General features: G+C 41.3%; 4 protein-coding genes across 5 annotated transcripts; 1 reads left to right on the forward strand and 3 right to left on the reverse strand.

Moving 5' to 3' along the window:
- Nucleotides 1–1,533: 1,533 nt before the first annotated feature.
- Nucleotides 1,534–4,510, forward strand: LOC117750559 (gastrin-releasing peptide receptor-like; the record flags this gene model as incomplete). Its single annotated transcript, XM_034561823.1, has 3 exons — nucleotides 1,534–1,925; nucleotides 3,490–3,841; nucleotides 4,196–4,510. Coding segments are annotated over 3 exons (1,059 nt in total), but the record flags the coding sequence as incomplete, so codon positions are not given.
- A 2,861-nt stretch (nucleotides 4,511–7,371) lies between these two features.
- Nucleotides 7,372–11,766, reverse strand: asb11 (ankyrin repeat and SOCS box containing 11). The gene is made up of 7 exons (XM_034561674.1): nucleotides 11,579–11,766; nucleotides 11,152–11,231; nucleotides 10,944–11,051; nucleotides 9,539–9,689; nucleotides 9,336–9,470; nucleotides 8,896–9,084; nucleotides 7,372–8,809 (listed from the first exon to the last, which is right to left on the reverse strand). Exons 1-7 carry the CDS (start codon nucleotides 11,673–11,675, stop codon nucleotides 8,685–8,687), a joined length of 885 nt encoding a protein of 294 aa, XP_034417565.1. The 5' UTR covers nucleotides 11,676–11,766; the 3' UTR covers nucleotides 7,372–8,684.
- A 657-nt stretch (nucleotides 11,767–12,423) lies between these two features.
- Nucleotides 12,424–17,887, reverse strand: piga (phosphatidylinositol glycan anchor biosynthesis, class A). 2 transcript variants are annotated; one of them, XM_034562376.1, is made up of 8 exons: nucleotides 17,754–17,887; nucleotides 16,903–17,130; nucleotides 16,654–16,815; nucleotides 16,298–16,568; nucleotides 15,842–15,974; nucleotides 14,941–15,073; nucleotides 13,973–14,179; nucleotides 12,424–13,266 (listed from the first exon to the last, which is right to left on the reverse strand). In XM_034562376.1, the coding sequence occupies exons 2-8, from the start codon at nucleotides 17,098–17,100 to the stop codon at nucleotides 12,979–12,981; spliced, it is 1,392 nt and encodes a 463-aa protein (XP_034418267.1). In that variant the 5' UTR covers nucleotides 17,101–17,130; nucleotides 17,754–17,887; the 3' UTR covers nucleotides 12,424–12,978. The 2 variants fall into 2 exon arrangements, with proteins under 2 accessions (XP_034418267.1, XP_034418266.1); XM_034562375.1 differs by having other exon boundaries at nucleotides 16,654–17,130.
- A 554-nt stretch (nucleotides 17,888–18,441) lies between these two features.
- On the reverse strand, nucleotides 18,442–22,138 carry si:dkey-192g7.3 (butyrophilin subfamily 3 member A2). The gene is made up of 5 exons (XM_034561697.1): nucleotides 21,881–22,138; nucleotides 20,080–20,382; nucleotides 19,696–19,986; nucleotides 19,380–19,479; nucleotides 18,442–19,175 (listed from the first exon to the last, which is right to left on the reverse strand). Exons 1-5 carry the CDS (start codon nucleotides 21,921–21,923, stop codon nucleotides 19,133–19,135), a joined length of 780 nt encoding a protein of 259 aa, XP_034417588.1. The 5' UTR covers nucleotides 21,924–22,138; the 3' UTR covers nucleotides 18,442–19,132.
- Nucleotides 22,139–22,454: the final 316 nt, after the last annotated feature.

Raw genomic sequence — 22,454 nt, forward strand, 5'->3', positions numbered from 1 at the left:
CAAAAAGAGGATGAATGTCAAGGGATCATATGAACGTGGAAGCAAAGGTCATCTTATCAATATAGAACTAATTACATGTTTGACCGTTAAAAAAACAAACAGAAAATGCATCCAAATTGAACCAAGACTTTTCCATGTGTTTATTTTTTAAATGGAAAGACGCGGAGGGTGATAACAACAGAGGGAGGGGGCGAGGAGGTCGTCTTGGGATGAAGGGAGAACACAAGTGGATGCAGTTGCATTCAGAGCTGTGAAAAAAATAATTTGGTTCAACGTGGTCCATCAAGTATTATATACTTGAAATAGCAGGCAATTGAATAAGTGTCAGCTTTCAGAGTATGTTCATGTTGGTGAGTTCACATAAAAGCATCAAGTCCAAGTAGCCATTTTACTTTGAAGGACGTTTTTTCTCAGAAGTTAAAACACATTTGGGGAGGAAATATACTTTTGAGAATGACTCTGCAGCCATTTTGTTCTTTGAAATCACATTTTGTCAACAGAAGAGTCTGTACATTCAAATTGGTTTAAGTCATGTTTCGAGAAGCATAATTTCATCCGTGTTATCTAAAGCTTTGATACAGGAAAACTCAATTAGCATTTATATTAGAAAATGATTTTGATGCACCAGTAAACATATCTCCAGTGGGAAGCAGGGACCTTTAACAAAGTATAGGTTTGAGACATTTTGAACATGAAACAATATGGGTTTGACCTCTTTTAATTAAAGTGACCACTGGAGGTCAGGGGTCATTCTGGTCATATACTGTTTCACTTCACTGATCATTGTCAACTACAAAGACACAAAATGCCAAATATACATTGTTCAGAATAGAAACAGAGGAATACATTATGATGCCGGGTGTGTTAGTCAGTGAAATCAACAGTGTTCATGTTCAGTACTCCAGATCTGGCTTAGGGACTATAATCAGGCTTTTTATGATGAGACTTCTAGTTAATACTGAAGTGAAAACAGCGGCCGAGACAGCTGAAGATATAATCATAATCATAATAATAATGCATTTAATTTATATAGTGCTCTTCAAGGTAATCAAAGACACTTTACATAGCATATTTAAAACATCCTAGAAGCTATACAATACGAATAATTAAAATTACAATGAATAGAAACAATAAGAACGTAGAGCACACAATCACACATTAAAAAGCACGTCTGAACAGGTGGGTTTTGATTTGTGATTATGGAACCGCAGTCTCGGATGAGTTTGGGGAGAGAGTTCCAGTGCAACTGTCATAATAAAAGACACAAAAGACACAATGTAACTATAATAGGACACGCGAATGGGTCATTTCATAATTCACAAACTCAACAATGAGGTAGAAACAGATCTGTCTATTCCCTGTAGACATTTCTCTCTCTCTCTCTCTCTCTCTCTCTCTCTCTCTCTCTCTCTCTCTCTCCACGTGCAGCCTGCAGCGCGTGGAATGACGCGAGCAAGCATGCAGAAGGTCACATAGTTTATAAAGTCGGTCCCCAAACGCACCACGGGGTACAGCAGACGCTCCCGTTGAACGCACCCGTCCTCTCTCGCTATGAGCCCGGAGGACAGCGCAGTCGTGCTTCTCAACGCCTCCTCGGGGGAGCAGCACCACTACGACGTCTGGCTGCCGGGCATCTGGATCGCCGCGGTCTACGGGGTCATCATCGTCGTGGGCCTGGTGGGAAACGTCACGTTACTGAGGACGTGTCTGACGGTGAAGTCCATGCGCACGGTGCCCAACTTGTTCCTGTCCAGCTTGGCTGTGGGGGACGCGCTGCTGCTGGTGACCTGCGCCCCGGTGGACGCCAGCCGGTACCTGGTGGACAAGTGGCTCTTTGGCCGGGTTGGATGCAAAGTGATCCCGTTCATCCAGCTCACCTCAGTGGGGATCTCCGTGTTCACCCTCACTGTGCTCTCCGCTGACCGGTAGGTGCTCTCACGCAGTCTGGGCATGCTTTTAAAAAAAAAAAAAAGTGTTAAACATGAAGTTTCTTTAGATTGAATGGACATATCACTTTGGTTTATTTGATAAGGGACAGTGCACATTAATAAAAAACATTTCTGTAAATGTGTTAGCCAAGAGGCTATTTTTCACCTGTAGTCCCGAGAGGCAGATGTCACAAAACAAACCTAAAAACAGAGATACGATTACATATACAAGGTGTATACAATATTAACGCTTTTATAAAATATGGCACTTATGTTCTTCCAACAATCCATCCCAATGCTGGGTGAAACACATGCACATCCTCAGAATGGACATTTTAACCTCAAAATGGAGACCTTTTCTTTTTTTTCCAATTTTGGTTATTTTTCTTGACCTATATTATTTATTTTTTTAATCTCTGTCATAGGCTGCTTTTTGAAAAGCTTATTTTCTGGCCAATCTCTTGATCCTATAGTTGTAGCACATTTGTATGCTCTCCATGGATGGTTGTGGAAGTGTTGTTTATTGTTCCTACTTTGTTACAAATAAACAAGGTTTAATAAGTCCCACTGTGTGTCACTGAGTGAATGTTTTCTCAAGTAGCTGCCACACAGAAACCCATTGCTGCCCCCTGATCATATTATGCTCATCTGATGAATGCATTTACCCTCGATTTATAGCTATAGATTGGTATTAATGACATAATTAGCACCGCTGACAGGCAACCTATATTTAGTTATAGTCAGCTGTAGATAATCAAGATAGTCAGCTTGCTACATACTGAGAAACGAAGAATGGGAAGACAGAAAAAACTGTTTTCTTTTTCTCGAAGAAATATGTGAACAGGAGTTTTTAAGGTGTTTAAATTTAGACTGAAATTTAGTTTTTTTTCAATTTAAATGATTCTTTATTTTTCCCAACTGTTACTTTCCTTGTACAATTAACAACATTGTGCCTTTCCTGTATTGATACGTCGTTAGCAGACACCACAATCTGTCCGGGGATCAAATTATTTTCATTACAGTTTAAGTAGTCTGTGAGTAATTGAAGGTTACTTTGAGTAAAAGAGTATCGGACCTCGCTCTCTCCTATTTAACAATTCAATTGTAATTTATTTCCCGACATGACGGTGTGGATGCTGCTCCTTCTCCAGACTGAATGTATATAAAAGTAGCAAAATGTAGAAATACTGAAGAATCCACAAGATATACTGTTTTTGTTGTTGTCCTAAAATGTGCCAAAAGCTCTCAGTACGTTCAGCAGCTCTTAGCTTCTGGGAGCAAAACAACCCACATATTTAACGGTTGAGAATAACAAACCGTCCTCCATGATCACTCATCCTATAGCTAATATTATCTACGGCGGTTCCTGGTTTCATTTTCATTCAAAGCCTAATTTAATTTTTCTCAGCTCTATAATCTACGGTCAAAAAAAGGTACTGAAGCTCATCGGTCACACAACACAATACCATATTTTTCTGCCGTTGCCTGAAGCTAGAATTCAGTTCATCCTGAGAGGATCAGTCCTTCCACACAGTGGCAAAACAAGTTCTTCTCTGTTCAGGTACAAAGCAATCGTCAGACCTCTGGACACCCACAGGTCCAGAGCTACACTCAGCTTCTGTTCCCGAGCGGGGGCCATCTGGCTGCTCTCTCTGACTCTGGCCGTTCCCGAAGCCGTCTTCTCCGACCTGCACACCTTCACCACCGGCCACACCAATGAGACGTTTGTGACCTGCGCGCCCTTCCCCCACGCCGGAGAGATGCATCAGAAAATCCACTCGACCGCCTCCTTCTTCATCTTCTACATCATCCCCCTCTTCGTCATATCTGTGTACTACTACTTCATCGCTCGCAGTCTGATCCGGAGCTCCGTGGACCTCCCCGCTGAAGGACACCTGCACCTCCAGAAACAGGTCAGATTGCAGGGTCCTTTAAATGGATTCATCTTATTTACAGTGTTCTTTATAGACCACTTTCTAAATATGTATTTAACTTACTTGGTATCGAGACAAATTAATTGCTAATTAGCAGTACAGCCGATACTGATCGCAATGTCATATATTTTTAACAAGCATCAAACACAAAACTAGCATCACATTTTCCTAATTTGTTGTAAAATTGGGAGGCGTTTTGCTAGCAGTGAAGACACCATTGGAAAGGTGCTGTAGGGGAAAAGGATCTTCGAGATCATTAGGATGCATCCTCTGGGAACCATGAATGAATGTGTACACTTGTAGAAGCTGATCTCTTCCTCCCTCTTCGGTCAGATCAAGTCCAGAAAGCGTCTGGCCAAAACCGTGCTGGTGTTCGTCGGCTTGTTCGCCGTCTGCTGGCTGCCCAGTCATGTGATCTACCTGTACCGCTCCTACCACTACGACCAGGTGGACACTTCGCTGGGCCACTTCATCGCCAGCGTGAGCGCCCGCATATTGGCCTTCGCCAACTCCTGCGTGAACCCGTTTGCCCTCTACCTGATGAGCCAAAGCTTCAGGAAACACTTCAACAAGCAGCTCCTGTGCTGCTCTTCTCCCAGACGCCTGCACAGTCAGAGCAGCGGCAGCACCAACATCACCACCGTCTGAAAGCGTCTGTGTTTCTATTAACTTCATCACATGTTTACCTCTGATTTGGTCATCCGGAATGTTACAATCATGTCTGCCTTATTGTCAAGTCATCCCGTACACCTATCGTAAAAATCACGCAATAAGCACCTGGAAGCCACTGTAGTGCACAGAACAAGGATATGCATATTTTACTTTTTTTATTTTCTTTATTATTTAAATTCTTAAATGTAATGTAATATGCCCTGCTATTTTATTTTATTGTATTATATATATTGTAAACATGCCTGCTGCTGCTTCAAACAAATTCCCCCCTGGGGATGAATAAAGTCTATCTATCTATCTATCTATCTATCTATCTATCTATCTATCTATCTATCCACCTACATGTATTTGTATAGCAATGTGTTACGTGACCTGTAAACAGAACATTTACCTTTGATCCTTCATGTAAGTTCCCAAAAGAACATTTGCCACAAATTGACATATTTAACAGTTCAGTAAACAACAACAAATTGTCCCCTCCTCACTGTTGGTAAAACCATTTTGTACACATTTATGATTTATACATGTATCGCTGACAGATTGCGATAACATGAATGGACCAATTTGCATATGATGGCTCAAATGATGAAAGAATGTTTAGAAGTTGTGAAGGGCAAAAACAATTTCACTGAGAATCAGTTCATCAGTTCGACGTGCAAGTGGTTATTGGGCAAATTGTAGACAATTTAACACGGGCAATTTGTTTGAATGTATGAGATCTATGGTCAACAACAAACTAATTGTATTGAGATTTTAACTTCTTGTTTTCAAAAAAAGTAAATGGGAAAAACTGGAATATTTGTTTCCTGACAGGAAAATATATTTGTAAACTGTATTTTGCAGTAGAAACATGCATGAAAACCCAGACATTAGCTTTATTATGCATATTTACTGTGCCATGATTAACAAAAACGATGACTACTGCTGGAAATAAAGCAGAAGGTTCCTCAGACATTTGAGGTTTTAATGTTCTGCGCATCCGCTGTTCTAGTAGAAGTGTTATTATAAAATGTTTGTCAAATGTCAAGTTATTAGAATCGTCTGTATGTATAAGTATTAGCAACCATTTGTTAATTTCTAGGTTTGTTTATTGTGTAATGGACTGCAACTAAAACTTATTTGAAATATTTATTCAAATATTATTTTTGTGAATAAGCAATTCATTGTTTAGTCCTCTACAACATTTAAGTTTTCAAAACTCAAAGCAACCAATAGTCAAAAAAAAATAAAACACAAAATGTTCATTTCACAGTGATACGAAACATATAAAAGCAGAAAACTGTAAATATGTATTATTCTTACCCAGGCTTGCTGTTGGACACATCTAAAAAAAAAACCTGGATGAATTACCATGATATTTGGTCCAGACATTTGTGCCACCCTCATAATAAATTGTACTAACTTTGGTGATTCTCTGATGTTTCAACTATCGCCATCTTCAGGTTACAACATTTAAATTTTTTTACAAAAATAATGATACTCCCATCCGACCTCCACCGTTAGCATGCTAACATGCTAAGTTTAGATGATGAACAAGGTAAACATCCCCTGCTGAATATTAGCATGTTATCATATTGACTAGTAAACACACCGAGCGGCACAGCTGTAAACCTTGAGACTTGTTTATTGATAAAGTACATGGAATATTATTGAAACTATTACTGATTCATTTTTGTGTTGAATGACTCATGCTTTAAGCTCTAGCTGTGTCTACAGTGTATGAATGTAACATGATTGTAAGTTGCTTTGGATAAAAGCGTCAGCTAAATGACATGTAATGTAATGTTATGTAATACTATATTGGTGATATCAGTTTAACGGTGTAGTCACATGACAATAATGTGAATAATGTGCGGTGTGTTTTGTGTCGTCTTCACCATGAATATGTTATTTATGTTCAGTTCATCGTCTCCTCTGGTCGTCACTTTTAGGAGAGGTTTTTGTGATTGTGAACTTTTAGCTGTTAAAACTAAATAAAACTAAAAAAAAGATCTGAATTGATTTGAATCAATCTCTCTGCAGAGGGAAAGACTGCTGCATATCTGACCTTTCAACACGGGGCAACACGTGAAGTGAATGGTGCTCAAAACGGAGGAATTATGAATGTTATTGCATTAGACCGTCTCTTTGCATTTAACCTGCACCCTCGGTATAAACCCACATGTGAAAAGGTCAACACCCGTTATTGTTTAATCTAACGCGCCCTCTGTTTTCAATACCTCCAGAGGTCGCTTTGTACAAAATGAAATACTTTGTCACAGGTGTCCGCTGACTCCAGTCGCAAGCAGCAGGGAAATCCATCAACGCGCGCACAAACAAACACACGGAATTACAACATACAGAATTTCAGAACTTTTGCTGAAGGCCGAGGCTTTTTCTTTTGCCTGTTTAGGTGAAGACACGTCACGTTGCATCAGATCAAACCACGTTGTTCAGGGCTCTGTAGAGGTGACCTTTCGGGGGTGGCATTTGAAGACTGGAAATTAATTCCCCTTCAGCAGCGCCGCCTTCAAAACTCACTCCGTCCCTCAGTCCATCAGATAATTTCTGTTTTGCTGCTTTTCACATTTCACATCTACTTGCAATCAAATGTATCATATTTGACCGTGCTACACAATCTGGGCTTATTCCCGAACAGGTCTTTGTTTGTTTTAAACCTATTGTGTAAAAACAAATGTGACTAAATGTTTTTTTAGGTATGTTGATTTTCTTATTTAAAGTCAGTTGATCACTCTTTTGACTGATGGTGTATTAAAAGCTGTGACCTTTGAAGAAATCTGACCAAGTTGTCGGCTATGAAATAGTATACTGGTCAAAGACTGTGGGCAGAGAGGATGCTCAGTTCAGTGGATTTTATTGGTGCAGAGGACAGACGCACATGTGTGCAGGTATATCAGTAGTAGCAATGCAGAAGAAACTCCCCTTTGCGAGTCCTCAAATGATTGCACAAGTCCTGCTGCACATTAGGGTACATGACTGTAAATGACTCTACATTACTGTTCACAGACCACAATATAAACATTCAAAGCAACAGCTACGGCCCACACAAATCAGAGTACTGACTCCAGGTAACGATCAGACGGTGTCTGTGGAATTAGGAGCCAATTAAGACGGAGAAAACAATAAAATACTCACTGCTGAATAAAAACACAACTCCCCTTAAGTCCATTTACGTAATAACAGTGAGAAACGGTGCAGTGCAGCTGCAGTTAGTGGACAAACACATGTCGATGACTAAGAATACAACATTACAATAATCTGTTTAACATACTTTTGACAAAATACAGTATTTACTCAAAGTGGATACAGATATTTACACCGTATATATCTACAGAATTTAACTACAATGCTAACCCATCTGCGTTGTTTTTTTATTATTAGACACTCAGAGAAAATGCTCTGGAAGTGTAATGACGTAGTACAAACAAAGAAACAAGCAGGGAGAGGTGGACGGGTCAAACACACATGGGAATTTCAACCAGGAGACTAATGTTTGGGATCGGTGTTTGTGTCCCATAATTCAGAAGTCACGTGTTCCGCATATTTGTGTTACGTTGTGTATGTTTTACTTCATTTTAAGCCCAAACCACAATGTTTTTTTCCTAAACCGTAGGAGGTGTTTTTGTAGCCTCGACGTTAATGTAGTGGAGCGTCACAGTTGGACACGCCGGGCTACCCGGTGCATTAGAAAGTGACGCCATGGGTCCTGACCACGCATCCCGTATGTGATGACAACTTGTTGTAGGCTCACCAGCTCAACAGAGATGAGGAGCAGGCTACAGAGGTCAAGTAAGCTCATTTTCAAAAACATTTTCAAACTTATAGCCTTCAAATGACACACGTGACATCACTGGAGGCAACAAGCCAGATTCCACACAACTCCCTCTGGAACCACAACATGTTCTACATGCAGTAGTAGCCCACTATGCGACACCTGTAGACAGACTTCCCAGAGATCCCCGTTGCAAATTTTTTTGGGAATAATGTAAAATCCATGGACACGAAATGGTAAACACTTCATTAAAAGTATAAAAATACCTGATACATTAAAGTTTCTAAGTCCTGTTTCTCTGAGTTTGGATGTCTTTTTTTCACTTTACAAGTGTGAAGGACAACTCAAAGAGCCTCAGTAGCAGGGCAGAGACGTGGCTCATTGGTAGAGGAGAAAGTCCTTCATGCTGTGAGGGAGGGAGAGGCCAGAGGCTCTGTGGAGACGACTCCTTCCCAGACTTTGGCGAATACAGAACCGACAGAGCTGAGACAGAGAGCACGGACCTGGGCAGAGAAAGTAGTGTTGTTGGTATACCTTTAAGTAAATCAAATGGGTTTGTGTAACTCGCGTGAATGTCCACAACGTGTACCTTTTTTCTGCAGTCCGACTCTCACTGCGCTGTTTGCCGACGACAGATCCAGAGGAGTCTTTCCCTCCGCGTTCCTACAACACTCATCGGCCCCAAAGTCCAGAAGAATATCCACAACGTTGGGTCCTCCTCCTCGAACTGCAGCATGTAGAGGACTGTCCTGCCCACACCCGATTCGTACGGCTGCTCCTACAGGTGCACAGACACAGAAATGGTTAAACACCCTGTAGCACTAATAGATACAGAGAAGACAATGATAGACTCTCTAATGTTTGATTTATTGTCTCGGATATTTTATGAAAGTAGCCCATCTTGAAAGGTGCTCTGTAAATATAATTTGTATTTGTATAATTGTTATAAATCTGCAGTGAAACCAAAACAAGGCACTTGAGGGGATTAAAAAAAATAATGTTTTCACTCCATATTACAGATTACATTACCTGAGTGTAGCAGCAGCCGGACGCAGGCTGCAGCCCGGGCCATGCAGGCAGAATACAGCGGCGTCCCCACCACGGGGAGCTCCATGTCGATGTCCGCCCCATACGACAGCAGCAGCTCCAGACACTCTCTGTGACCTGACGGAGAAACAAACATCAGGATCTGTGCGCCGACACATCCGTGTCTTTACACTTTGCCCACTTACCTTTCTTCGCAGCCTCGTGGACGGGTGATGCCAGCAGGTGGGGGGTGTGGATGGAGGCGCTGCGCTGCAACATGAGCCGGACACACGCAGCACTCCCGCTGCTGCAAGAGTTGAACAGAGGCGTGGCGCCATCTGTTGATACCATCTCCACCTACGGGGAGATATCAAATGAAAATATGTCAAAACCGTTACCCACAATGCAACCCAACCTCTGACACTTCTTTCAGAGATTTGATTTATTTGTGCTCGCAGGCGGCAAACTCCAGTTCTGCCGATGCAGAAGTGTCTTAGAACTTGCATTCTCTCTAATGACCAGCAGGGGGCGACGCCTCTGGTTGCAAAAACAAGTCTGAGTGTATAGAAGTCTATGATGACTGCTTCCACTTCTGGTATACAGTATATGTGTGCTAGTGGTGGCTAATGTAGCCTCGCTAGCAGAGACAAGGAGCGGTTAATCTTGCTTCTCTCTATACTCAACAACATCACACTCCCAGATTAATTTTCAAACTTGCAGTCATAAACTAATGCTGACTCAAGTGAAACATCTCTCACATTTTGGCAGCTCCCTTTAAGGCCACAAAATGCCTTATATAACTTTGTGCAGTAGTTCTCATTCAGACCTGTAAATAGTCATTGATGTGAGTGGAGTTCCTTTTTAAAAATATATTTTTTTAACAATGTCTTTTTCACAAATCCAGTCAAATGGATGAATTAAGGGCTGCCTGTTGGCGTTGTGGCTAGAACTGACTTCACAGCAAGAGGGTCCAGGGTTCGATCCCCGACCCTGGGTAGTCCTTCTGTGTGGAGTTTGCATGTTCCCTCCCCGTGGCAGTGTGGGTTCCCTCCGGGTTCTCCAGCTTCCTCCCACAGTCCAGACATGCAGCTCAGGTTGATTGGAGGCTCTAAACTACCCGTAGGTGTGAATGTGAGTGTGAATATGTGTCTGTCTCTATATGTAAACTGGCAACCTGTCCAGCTGGGATCGGCTCTAGCGCCCCCGTGAGCCTAAATAGGATAAGCGTTTTGGATAATGGAATGGATGAATACAATACATTCTTTTTATTTTTTATGACTCAATATGTTTGAGGATGGTTTTACATGTCTGAGTCAAACTAGTCATACAAAAGGAAGCAGAATCCTTACTATCGTGTATCTATATTCTTCCTTTCAAAATCAATTGGTTTCTGATGCATTTAAAAGGTGACACAATAACATTTTACTCTATTCACAACTTTGTTGTCTAAAGTAGGTTAAAGCTGTAATTGTCTATTTTATGATTCCCCAAAATGTTTACTCATCTGCATCCTGATGTTTCTCAAATATGTCCCATTTTATCATTCCTAAAATAATCATAAACAGCGTAAAAACACACCTGTCCTTTAAACTGAAAATACAATGTTCTTACATTTGCACCATTGTCCAGCAGGAACTTGGCACACGCATAATGTCCACCGAGGCAAGCTTCGTGGAGAGGAGACACTCTGTCCATGGTGAGCGTGTCTACATGGAAGCCCTGCAGGGGAGATGAGAGAGAGGATCACACTGTCAGATACACCCATGACCGTGTGCTGTGCATCGTGTGCACACATCAGGGGAAAAAAAACCAAGCTCACCTGAACGATGAGGCTTCTTATTTGCAGCAGCCTCCCTTGGTAGGCGGCCTCGTGGAGAGGAGTTCTGTCCGACCAGAAGTCTGAGACACAAGAGAATAAGATCAGGAATGTCTCCCTTCAGAAAATACACAGATGTGTATCCTGTGATCCTGCTCTGTGTTCATTGTAATGTTAAGATGACCTCATTTAAATAGATGTTTATCCAGTTTCTCAGGGTCACCCCAACCATCAAACTCACTGAACAATACACACATTTAACCCAGTGAACAGTGTTTACATGCAAAGTTCAAATAAGGACACTTATCTCATACCACACTGACCAGAAGATTTGTACATGTAGAGGAGTAATCCAGTTGTTACTCGTATACTACCGTGACACAACCAGAATGAGCTGAAAGAGCTCAAAAAAGACAAAGACAAAACTTACCAGCCATCAGTGAGTTGCATGCCAACCCCCCGTAGATGTACAGGGGCCTCTGCCAAGGCTGTGAGCACAGGGGAACCTCTGTTTGAACAGCAGCCATCGTGAAAATGAAACAACAGACAACTCCTCAAAGACCGTCCAGGAGTCAACTCGTCTAGGTGAATGCGCAGACCTTAAGTCGGCCTTCCTCCCTTTCTTATCTGGGTCCTTGGCCACCTCCCCCACCTCCCCCACATTGCCACCTCCCGCCCACCCTTGTCCCAGACCATGGATATAGTCTACACAGTATATGCATAACAATGGAAGGGCCTGTACTGGTGATACACCTTCACTTAAGCACTAAAAACTCTGCATGCAAACAGCTACAAGGGAAAGGGACGACAAGCGTGGAGAAGTTTCAGTGTAAAATATATCTGGGTGTTGGTGGAGAGTTATCCATCTTCTGGTATAACATATTTAAAGCCCCTAAAATATTTGTTTACAATTACTGACAAATCAAAGAATTGACTGGAAATAAGCTCTACATGTAGGCACCTGTGACACTTTAAACACATAACAAAGTCTTATATTTTTCTGTTTTTATCTCTCTCCACATGAAGTCATTTTTGCAGGCAGGATATTGATGCTCTATAATATAATGTTCAACCTCCAATCACGACGCTCCGCAAATCCCCATTGTTGCCACCCCATCTCTACCGCCTGCCGTTTCACAGCTAACCATCACTCTTCATTCCACGGAGCGGTCTCTATTGTAAAATGATGTTTCTCCACATATGTGATGGTCTTTAGAAAGATGAAACTGCTACGACGCTGTAGACGGTCTAAATAAGACGACATGTGAAAGCAGATGAAATATGAGAAAGAACGCTTTATTTTAGTGGACTGGCAAGGAGGTCACATGATCGCCTGAAAAAAAACGTTGTGTGTTTTATAAATATGAAACATCTCATATTATTAAACAACAGAGTGGCATTCATGTTTTAAAAAATCAGATAAATGCTCTCATCTACTTACGGCTTTGCACAAACAGTGAATATGACCAACAAAACCCTCGTTCCAAATAAAGCAATCAAACAGAGTAGCTTCCTGCCACCTTGTTTCCCAGTAAGAAGACAGTAACCAGCCCTTTACTCCCTCTGTTCAGCTCCATCTTTACGGAGTGTAACAAAAAAGTGCTTATTGAAGCTCAAAGGAGTGCCACAGGTATTCATTTTAATAATTAAATATAAAAATAACTAATTCCAAGTCTTAGATCAAATGCTTTCACAAGAGGTCCCTTTTGATTAGTAAATGTAAACAATGTCCGGGGTTACCACGAGCACATTCAGCAGCCATATTTCAAAATGTCAGGTGGCACCACAAAGAGAACCTACGCTCCATGTTAGCGAGGCACGGGGGGGCGATCACAGCGTTGACGTTTTTGGTTCCGCCGCTCGCTTCGTGGCACTTTCAGAATGAGCTCCGGCTTCACCGCACGGCTCCCAACTCCACAGTCCGCGAGGGCCGGTGGCATCCACGGCAACGTCCATGTTCCGATCCGGCGCCCACCACTGCAGAAGCAGCAGGAACAGAAAGTCTAGAACAGCCACAAACGCAAAGATGGAGCCGGCCACGGGGCCGCAGTGAGCCCTCAGTCTCCGCAAACGTCTGTCCAGGGGAAGCACCTCCTCCCCGGCCACGCGGTCGTACACCTGGGAGGAACACGGGGGGAACACAGCAATCAGTCACCGAGGATCCGTAAGCGTGAAGCTCTCAGCTGTGTGAACCATCGGCAGATTTACTCGCACAGGAGAAAACCAGATTACACGGGAAACATGCACTGCAGTAACCTGGTTACCGTTTCTATGTGAACATTCATCGGGGCAGTAATCAGATTGCTACACCGCATCTTATTAGGAAGGCATGGCTTTCTTACTGTAACTGTATTAGTGATACGAGATGCAGTTGCTTGATAACGTCAGCGTGTATTTGTGCATATTCTGTTGCGAGAAGCCAATTTTCAGATGTCAAATAGTTAACTGTTCTTCTGCGGAAACTGAGTCATTCAGAAAGCTGCTTTGTGTCCGCTTCAGTTTTAGTCAATATTCCATTTTAAACTCCCACATACTGACATCCCGACCAGGCTCAAAATGCCATTATCGGCTGTAGTAAACATGGCAGACAGATGTGTTTCTTTAACTATCGTAACATTAAATACATTTAAGATGACTGTAAACCAGTTAGTCACAGCATACCCTCTCATTAAACCAAACATTTAATTTTAACATACAAAAACTAAAGCTTTCAGCTGTAGCTGTAAAAGAATAAAAGCTGAAACAAAAAGGTTGTAACTACATGCAGATGTACTAACAGAATGCAGTTGGATGAAACAGCGGGTTCTGGTGTTCGTGAAACTACCTTTTCAGTCCTCTCGGCAACGTTTCTCCACGTGTAGAGGTTTTGCACACGAGCATGGATAGAGGCGGGCGAGCCGACGGTCCCTGAACGCTGCCGGGCTATGACCGTCTCTAGACCGGCACACAACGCCCGCACAGTAGGCTCGCACAAGGTAATCAAGTCCTCGGGCAACACCTCAGGAATGCCCCCGACACGAGTGCTAACCACCTGAAAAATAAAGCAACAACTGGATTTTATATAAACATACGGAAGTAAAAAAAGTGAGTTTTATACCTAACATTGATTCACCAGTCCGTGAGGGATTTTTTACTGAATTCTATGTGAATGTTAGATAATAGAAACTATTACCTATGGCTGCTTTTGTGCCACAAACGGACCCATTTCTCCCATTATAAAGTGTAAAAAACGTTTTGAAGCAGTGCCATGAGATCGAGTTGAGCGGCCACCTACATGCACACACCCACAGGAAATCTGTGACAAGAACACTTCAAAATCTTCAGCTGTGTCAAGCCAATTCTATTCAGTTGAAAGGCGTTTTTTTTTTTTGTAAAGCTGGTTGGTTTGAAATTAGGAAACGCTTCTTTTGTTACCGTTTCGGAACCATTTGGCAGTAAATAATTGAAACATGTTTTACACATTTGATAAATTGTAGAAGCTTTGTGTTGCGAAATGAATTTAAGCAGAACATTCAGGACAGAATAATAACTGTTGCAGCATCTAATGAAAGAACATTTCTCTGAAACAGGGAGTGAGAGACTCAAAGAGAGGGAGAAAGTAAATGTAAACACAGGAAATGTAGCTTGCACATTTATTTCTGAGATATAGGAAACATTGCACCTCGAATAGCCAAAAGTGTTAAGATCATCTCATCAATCCAACGAGACGTGGTGATTTTAATGATCAATTTACTAAAAAAGACTCTCTTATAATTCCCTATCCTTAAACTACTGTATGAATGCACAACACACCTGCAATCCACAGCTGGCTCCTTCTACAATGGCCATGCAGAACGCTTCAGTGAGAGACGTGTTGAGGAAGATGTGACCCTGCACCAGAACTCCACGCACATCGTTATGCTCCAACGCCCCGAGCAGACGGACCCTGACGTGACCCAATTCAAAAGGAGTGAGGCACAAATAATATCACCTTCTAGGGCTCAACAGTAAGGATTAGAAAAGGGCAACTAAAATGTCATGTAAATCTAGCATCTTTCTTGCCTGATTGGGCAAGTGGTAAAAAAAACACATAATATTTTCCAGAGCTCAAGATGGAAGTAGCTAAGGAGAGAGAGACTTCACTATAGTCTCATCTCTGTTGAGAGTTGCACATGCACAGAACCGATTGGCTACTCACGATAAAATGGCGACAGGTAAAGACAAAGTTTATGAGCTGAAGTGCAAGCGAGCATTTCAATTAACCTGGAAACAGGAGTTACATTTGGTCGTGTGTGGAAGACTTTAGATAAATTTACAATTTGTAATGGGGCAAGTATGTGTGTAAGTAAGTGTGGTGCAAATTGTATTGTGTCGCTATTACAACATACTTTATGTTTTGGCCTGTAACCTTTGAACTGTAAGTCTTAAAATCAAAGTTATGTTTCTCTCTCTTGGATTATACACATCCAGACAAGCAAACGACACTCTGTGCAGCAACAAAGGCAGAGTTTCAGAGCTATCGGCACTAGTGCAATATATGTTGACAGTGTTGTCAACTCTCTGTTCATAAAACGTGGCTACTGCAACAGTAATACCCGATATTTAACACAACGTTGCATGTAAAGTGGTGTCATTTTATGTTATTACAGAGAGCATGTCCTAAAAGAGGTTTAAGTGGTACACCCCTATCATAAAAAACTTCCTCCAGCAGTACCTGTCATGTAGTTGGTATTTCTCTCTCACTTCTTCCAGCACGAGTCTCTTCGGTCCCTCTCCACCAATCAGAAAGTGCAGATCTGGATGTTTAAGGCAGAGCTCCGGGATTATTCCACCGAGAAGATCGATTCCTTGAGGAGGAAGAGATTGTGAACACTTGCTTAAAAAATTATGATACAATACTTAATTAATGCCAATTATAGCATAACCAATGCTGAATATGTGTAGCTGATACCAATATTGATATTTGAGTGTTTGAACATTGGCTAATAAAACCACTTTAATACCATCCAGTTCCATGGAACTGGAAGAGATATTTAGGTGTGAATGTACCAACATGAGGGCTTGAACACAAAAGGGCAGTGTCTTTTTCACCATGACATTCTGCAGCACCCATTGTCCAGCATAAATATGAACTTAAAAGCTAAAATGTCTGACAACAGCTTCTCTGTACCTTTGCGGTACACAAGACGGCTGACCACAACAATAGTGATCTTGTCGTCTGGGCGCTGGGAGGGGTCGGGGGTGAAGTCCGTAGGGTCAACAGCGTTGGGAATAACAGACACTATCTCTGGGTTGAGTGCTGCACGGAGCACTGTGTTCTCCTTACTGGTGTACGACACGCACACAGTGTGGTTGGTGTCGCACAGCGACACAGTCAGAAGCTTGTTGGTCAACACAGAGCTCACATCAGCAAAGCCGAAGAGTGAGTGGTCAGTGAACACCTGGAAATGATAACACGCTTTAGGTTCATGTCAGCAGATTATGGGCAGCATAATGATTTTGATACCTGGCACATAAGTCATATACCGTGTTAAGGCCCATGGTCTTGGCGTGGAACAGTGCATCATGGCCCATGGCGGAGAATGAGCTGTGCGCATGCACCACAGTGATGCGTTCCCTTACAAACACACAGCGCATCAGTGGGAGACTGTGGAAGCAAGTTGTGGCTGTGGACTGATTGTACATCACCTGCAGGGGGAGGTAGTAGACCTTCAGTCCGTTGGTCAGGTGTCTGACGCCCTTCCTCCTGCCATAGGCATGCGTGACAATTACCACCTTGTGTCCCTTTTCAATCAAACACTGAGATAGCTGGTAAATGTGACTTTCTACTCCTCCCATATTTGGATAGAAGAAGTCGGACACCATGCAGATGTTGTGCTTCCTGCTGGGGACCTCGGCAACCTGTGTAGGAGCTCCAGAGACTCCCGAAGTTGAAGGGTTAGTCACAGCTCGTGATCTCCTCCGTTGGCCCATGGTAGCTACCTTGTGTGGCTGTGCACCTCACTGAAAACATGCGTTTATTCATTGATTAGTTGGTAAACAGCAGGATTAACTTGTGACAAAAGTATTTTGATAATGAAATAAATGAGTAAAAAAATATGTTGTGCCAAAACGATAAAATTATTCACCAAAAATGTTGACAATTGATTAATAACACAAGTGATTTCTTAACAAGAATTGTCGTCATTCCCCATTTTCAAATTCTTAAATGTGAGTATTGGCTTGTTTTTCTCTATTAAATGTCATTACAGATTCTATATTGTTGTCTTCAGCCTGTTTTTTTTTCTTCTCAAATTGATTATTATTGATTGTTGAGTTTATCAAACGTCATAGGTTGTGGTTTAGTGTCATTTCACTACTGGGTGTAGCAGCTTTTCTCTGAGCGTGTGACTTGTCCCTTTAACTTGCTATCGGTTCACATACGTTCAGACAGTCGAGCTCGCGCGAACCACGTCTTTACAACTGGACTAACGTTAGCTGGTGTAACGTAAGTGGACTATTCACCAACGCTTCCATTGACGTTGTTTACATTTCATCCAACCTTAGCATCAAGCTAACAGCCTCTGTTCATATTTAACCGCATATTTAAAGCAGCTAGTTTCCCAAAACTGTCTTCATCACCTTACCGTGGATAAAACGTCAGTCCAGTTCTCGCCTGTGAAAATACACAGAACTGTTTTTCAGACGTGGGTTCATTTCTACTCGCGAGCCCTGAGCGCGAAGCCAGTTGACAGTATCGCCTGTATCACTTCCGGGGTGTGACGCTACGTCAAACGCGATGACGTACTGACGCTCCCACGGCGCTCCGGCTGACATCTGCGAGTGGGACGTTTGTGTGTATCTACAGATGTGACACCTTTACAAAGGTGTGTATTTGTCATGTGTGCACAACGATATTTAGATTGTAGTCCCAATGTTCTACGTAGGAAAGAAAACAAACAACAACAATAACAAAATAATACATAAGGAGTCTTTTACATTGTCTTACAGTTCAGAATACACATATTTATACAAAGAAAGTGACAAGATGAGAGGATACACAACTTTTTCAAGAAAAAGGTACAAAAAGATACAAATGCTAAATTGGGGTGTGGATGGGTTGTTCTGGTTTTTTAACTCAGCAACGCCTTTTTTCATTTTAACCCTGTGTTGACCTTGAACAAGTCCACTCATTCAGACATTCACATATTATTTCAATACCCTCTTTTGCTTCAGATTGGATGGGCTCTCCTGTTTGCAGCTATAAGGAAAGCTGCTGAACAAACCCAGATCAGCAATATGTTTCAACAACATCTATTTAGACTGGAAAAGGTATAAAGTCTCTGTCTGTTTAATTGGCATATGGTTGGTGTCTAATACAATGACCGTAACCTGTTTATTTATATAAAGTAAAAACAATTCTGGCAAAGCGACAACATTCAGTGCAACTATATCACAAAGGCAGAAGAACACGCTACATTTGAACACAACCCGTTATAAGAAAATAAAGTGTGTCCATTTACCTTTACGATAAAATCACAGTAGACAGTAGATATCATTTACATAGTGCAGACTATACGCATTGTGCTATAAATATCATCCTCATGGTCACACAAGATCAATGGCTCATACAATGGTTGCATATCACCCCAGAATGACTATTTTACAAAATGGTTGCTAAGTGTTGCAAAATGAGCTGTCCAAATAATGCAGTTGGCTGATATCAATATGAATCCCATCACTGTTACCTGATGACTGATTACATTTAGATGCATCACTTCATCTTCAAATCGTAGAGGGCAACCTCCTTTTACACTCTTTGAATTTTAAGGAAAGATTAAAAAGACATCCATAAAAGCTCTCAAGGTGGACGTCCGTTACAGAAGCGCTGCATTCCCTTCGTGGCATGAGCACAGGATGAAACCTGTCTGCGAACAGTAGCCAAGTGGGCATGATGCCACATTGGGAATTAACAACATTTTGGTGGGAATGTAAGGTTACTCGGTGACATCGGGGTTTGTTATGTTCAGAGGTTGTTGGTATTCTCTTCTTGTGTCCTCGGTGAACTCCTACATCCAGGACAAAAGACATGGAAAGATAAATTCCACGGAGAGATCCAGTTACAGCGACACATTTCAACACCGAAGAGTAAAAGTGGTAGTGCTCGACTTAACGACTGCAAGAGGCATTGTGCAACTATGGTTTAACCAGTAGAGCTCAAATACAAGCTATAACTTTGAATAACGATCTCTGGCGTTATGATAAACACTTACTTTGAAAACAACAAGAGTATGCAAAGTCCAAACATCATCACAGGGATGATTTTTAACCAGACTCGTACTTGGGAGCTGTTAGGATTTCTTACGTTTTTTTCTGTGGAAGGAAATTACAAGAATATGATACTTTAAATAACAAATCAATTTGAAGTCACATCCGCAACAACACTTTTACTTGGTGTTTTTACAATATGTTGTTTTATGATTGTTGCTGTGTTTACTAATAATACCATAATGCATTTATTGTGGAGTAGCAATGGGCTAAATGTAAGTGCAATCCTCTCTGAAATAGATTACAAAAACAAATAGTTACCTGTCTTTCCTGCACAGCCAGAGCTTAAAGTAGTTGATATGTGGTTGGCCTTGACATCACATGTAGGTTCTGAGGTCCAGTTGAGCTTGGTGCTGAGTGTGCTGTTGAAATGGTAGAGTCCATTCACTGTGTTGTTTGTGTGGGTTATTTTAGTTTTGGTTAAATCTGTGAGAGGCTGTCCATGCAAAGTCCACTGAATCCGAGCCTCTCTGTAGCGCCCGGTCACGTTACACTGGAAAACCTTCACACCTCCACTCAGGCTGTCTTTGGTCTGACAAACACTGTATCTCGCTGGTGAGAGAAGACAGATGTTAGTGCCTCTTCTGTAAATTCATGGGTGCATGAATGAGTGATCAAATACTGCATAAAGGATGAATGACTCACCAGAAACGTTCAGATACACATGGGATTTCTGGTATGTACCTAAACTGCGAAAAATGCATTTGTATCTCCCCTGGTCCTCCGCTGTGATGTTGGTGAGGAGAACAGAGCAGTTATTGCCTTTCTCAGTCTGAAATATTTGGGTCCTGCCTGTGTATCTATTGCTAGACTTGTTGTACATGTACATCAGCATCAGGTTTGGTTCTTCCATCTGCCACTTAAACTTAAACTCCTCATCCAAATCTAAGCAGGTGCATGGCAGAAGGACACTCTCTTCTAAGACACCTAGAATCGTCGTGTCATCACCTGGAGTAAAAAAAGAAAGAAAATAAATTGGGATCAGTTCAGTTCTGAGACTCTTTCTGAAATATGTGTGTCTGTAAAACACGTCTACCTTGACAAATGTAGTTAACTGAACTAAACTTAGAGTTCAAGTTCAGTCGTGCAAACGTAAAACCAACTGAGTTAAGTTCACTAAACAAGTTCAGTGAACCGTAGAGACGTATTAGTCAAATTGACAAATATTTCAGTTATATTCCCATGTTTAAAGAACCAATGTTGAATCTGAATTCAAGGTTTTACAGCGGTAAGTACAGAGCCTTTACATGAAGTTGCTCCCAGCAATTATCCTAAATTAAGATTGTACAGAGGACTGAACTATTAAATACCAAATGTTTATCATTGTTTTAATTGTTATCAGAAGAAACAACCATGACTTAAATGTATGCTTTCTGTAAACTTGTACATTGTATACTTTTTAATGCATTTGTTAGGATTGGACCTTTTCTTTTATTCTTTTTTTATTAATCATATTACTTTTACACTCACAATCAAATCTTCCCTCTAGAAGAAATAAATCTCTTTTGTGAAGAAGATTTTAAATCAATTTATAACCACGGCTGTTAATCTGTCTCTGCTTTCTGTGTGTGTGATAACCACCACTGTTATCAGTGATTTATACATATAGTCATATTATAAACTCCCCTCTGCTAATTACTGTGCATATTTCCCTGACGTCAACCGCGACTGCAGGCGACTTGTTTGTATAGAAGACTCACTTTTTTTCTCTCTCGTGAAGTACACGGAAGTCAAACCAAAAGAATTGTTTATCTCAGATCATGGAAACAATGTGAAACATGTCGCCCAAATAGTGCACCAGTCCTGCCGATATACAACTAATACAATATGTATTAATAAAAACGTCTTCAACTATTACTAAACAAACCCATTTACGTGGCATTAGTGTTGACACTCTGTTGATTACAGGTCTAGAAGCAGAGCAGCAGCTGGTTCTGTTAACATAACGTCTAATGTTACAAGAACTGTGTATACATTTATACTCTTTCTCAACTCCTGTAGCCATCGCTTTGTATCTGTTAGCATGGATTATTTCGTGGGATTTAATCAGATGTTGACACAAGATATGTGTTCACTGTTAAATAAACCCAAGACATTTGTACTGAAACTTCTTTAATTTGCCAACTTTATATCATTTTATATTTCAATTATGTATATCATAGTAATATTTTAACTTCTGCACAATTTCACGTTTCAGATTCATATGAAATGTGCTTGGTTTTCTTTATTAAATATTCAATGAGCATTGTCGTTGCTAGAGTAACACATTTAACACTATTGCAAGACAAGGGCTGCGGCTGCAGGAGTATTATATCCTATAAACATATTCCATCTAGACTCGTGTAACAATACCAAAAAGTGTTTGTGTGGCAGCGCATGCGGTTGCTGAACAAGCATTTCCAATATCCGAAGCAGACTCTACTGGTTTCAATGGAATGACGCTTACCTGAGACAAACACCAGCATTAACACTCCCAGGTAGGTCCTCATGGTGCCAATGGAGCTGGAGTGTCTTGAAGGAATACGCGGTTAAAGTGGTCGCCTGTAATAACTTCTCGGCTATATCATTATTCCCAATCTGCTCCGCGGCGCAGTGATTGTTTGGATGACTGAAATGTGGTTAAAATCCCAGTGTGTGAACAATGAGAGCGATGCGCGCGCGCACACACACACACACACACACGGTTTCAGTCACGCTGAAGACTGAAACCGAGGGAAAGTTCAGCGGCGGAGTTTCCGGTGTATCGTCGTAAATAAATAAAAGGAACACATTGCCTATTGCGAAATCTGCCTCCCACTGCAGGACAATAAGATTTACAACATGCAGTGCAGGGACCAAAAAAAATTAATATATATATATATTGCATTAAAATAGCAATAGAGTCTACATATGTATTTGATGATAGTGTGTGTGTGTGTATATATATATATTGCATTACAATAGCAATAGAGTCTACCCATGTATTTGATGATAGTGTGTGTGTGTGTGTGTGTGTGTATATATATATTGCATTACAATAG

Source organism: Cyclopterus lumpus, chromosome 21 (genome assembly GCF_009769545.1).
Source record: "Cyclopterus lumpus isolate fCycLum1 chromosome 21, fCycLum1.pri, whole genome shotgun sequence".
In the NCBI taxonomy this organism is placed as follows: domain Eukaryota; kingdom Metazoa; phylum Chordata; class Actinopteri; order Perciformes; family Cyclopteridae; genus Cyclopterus; species Cyclopterus lumpus.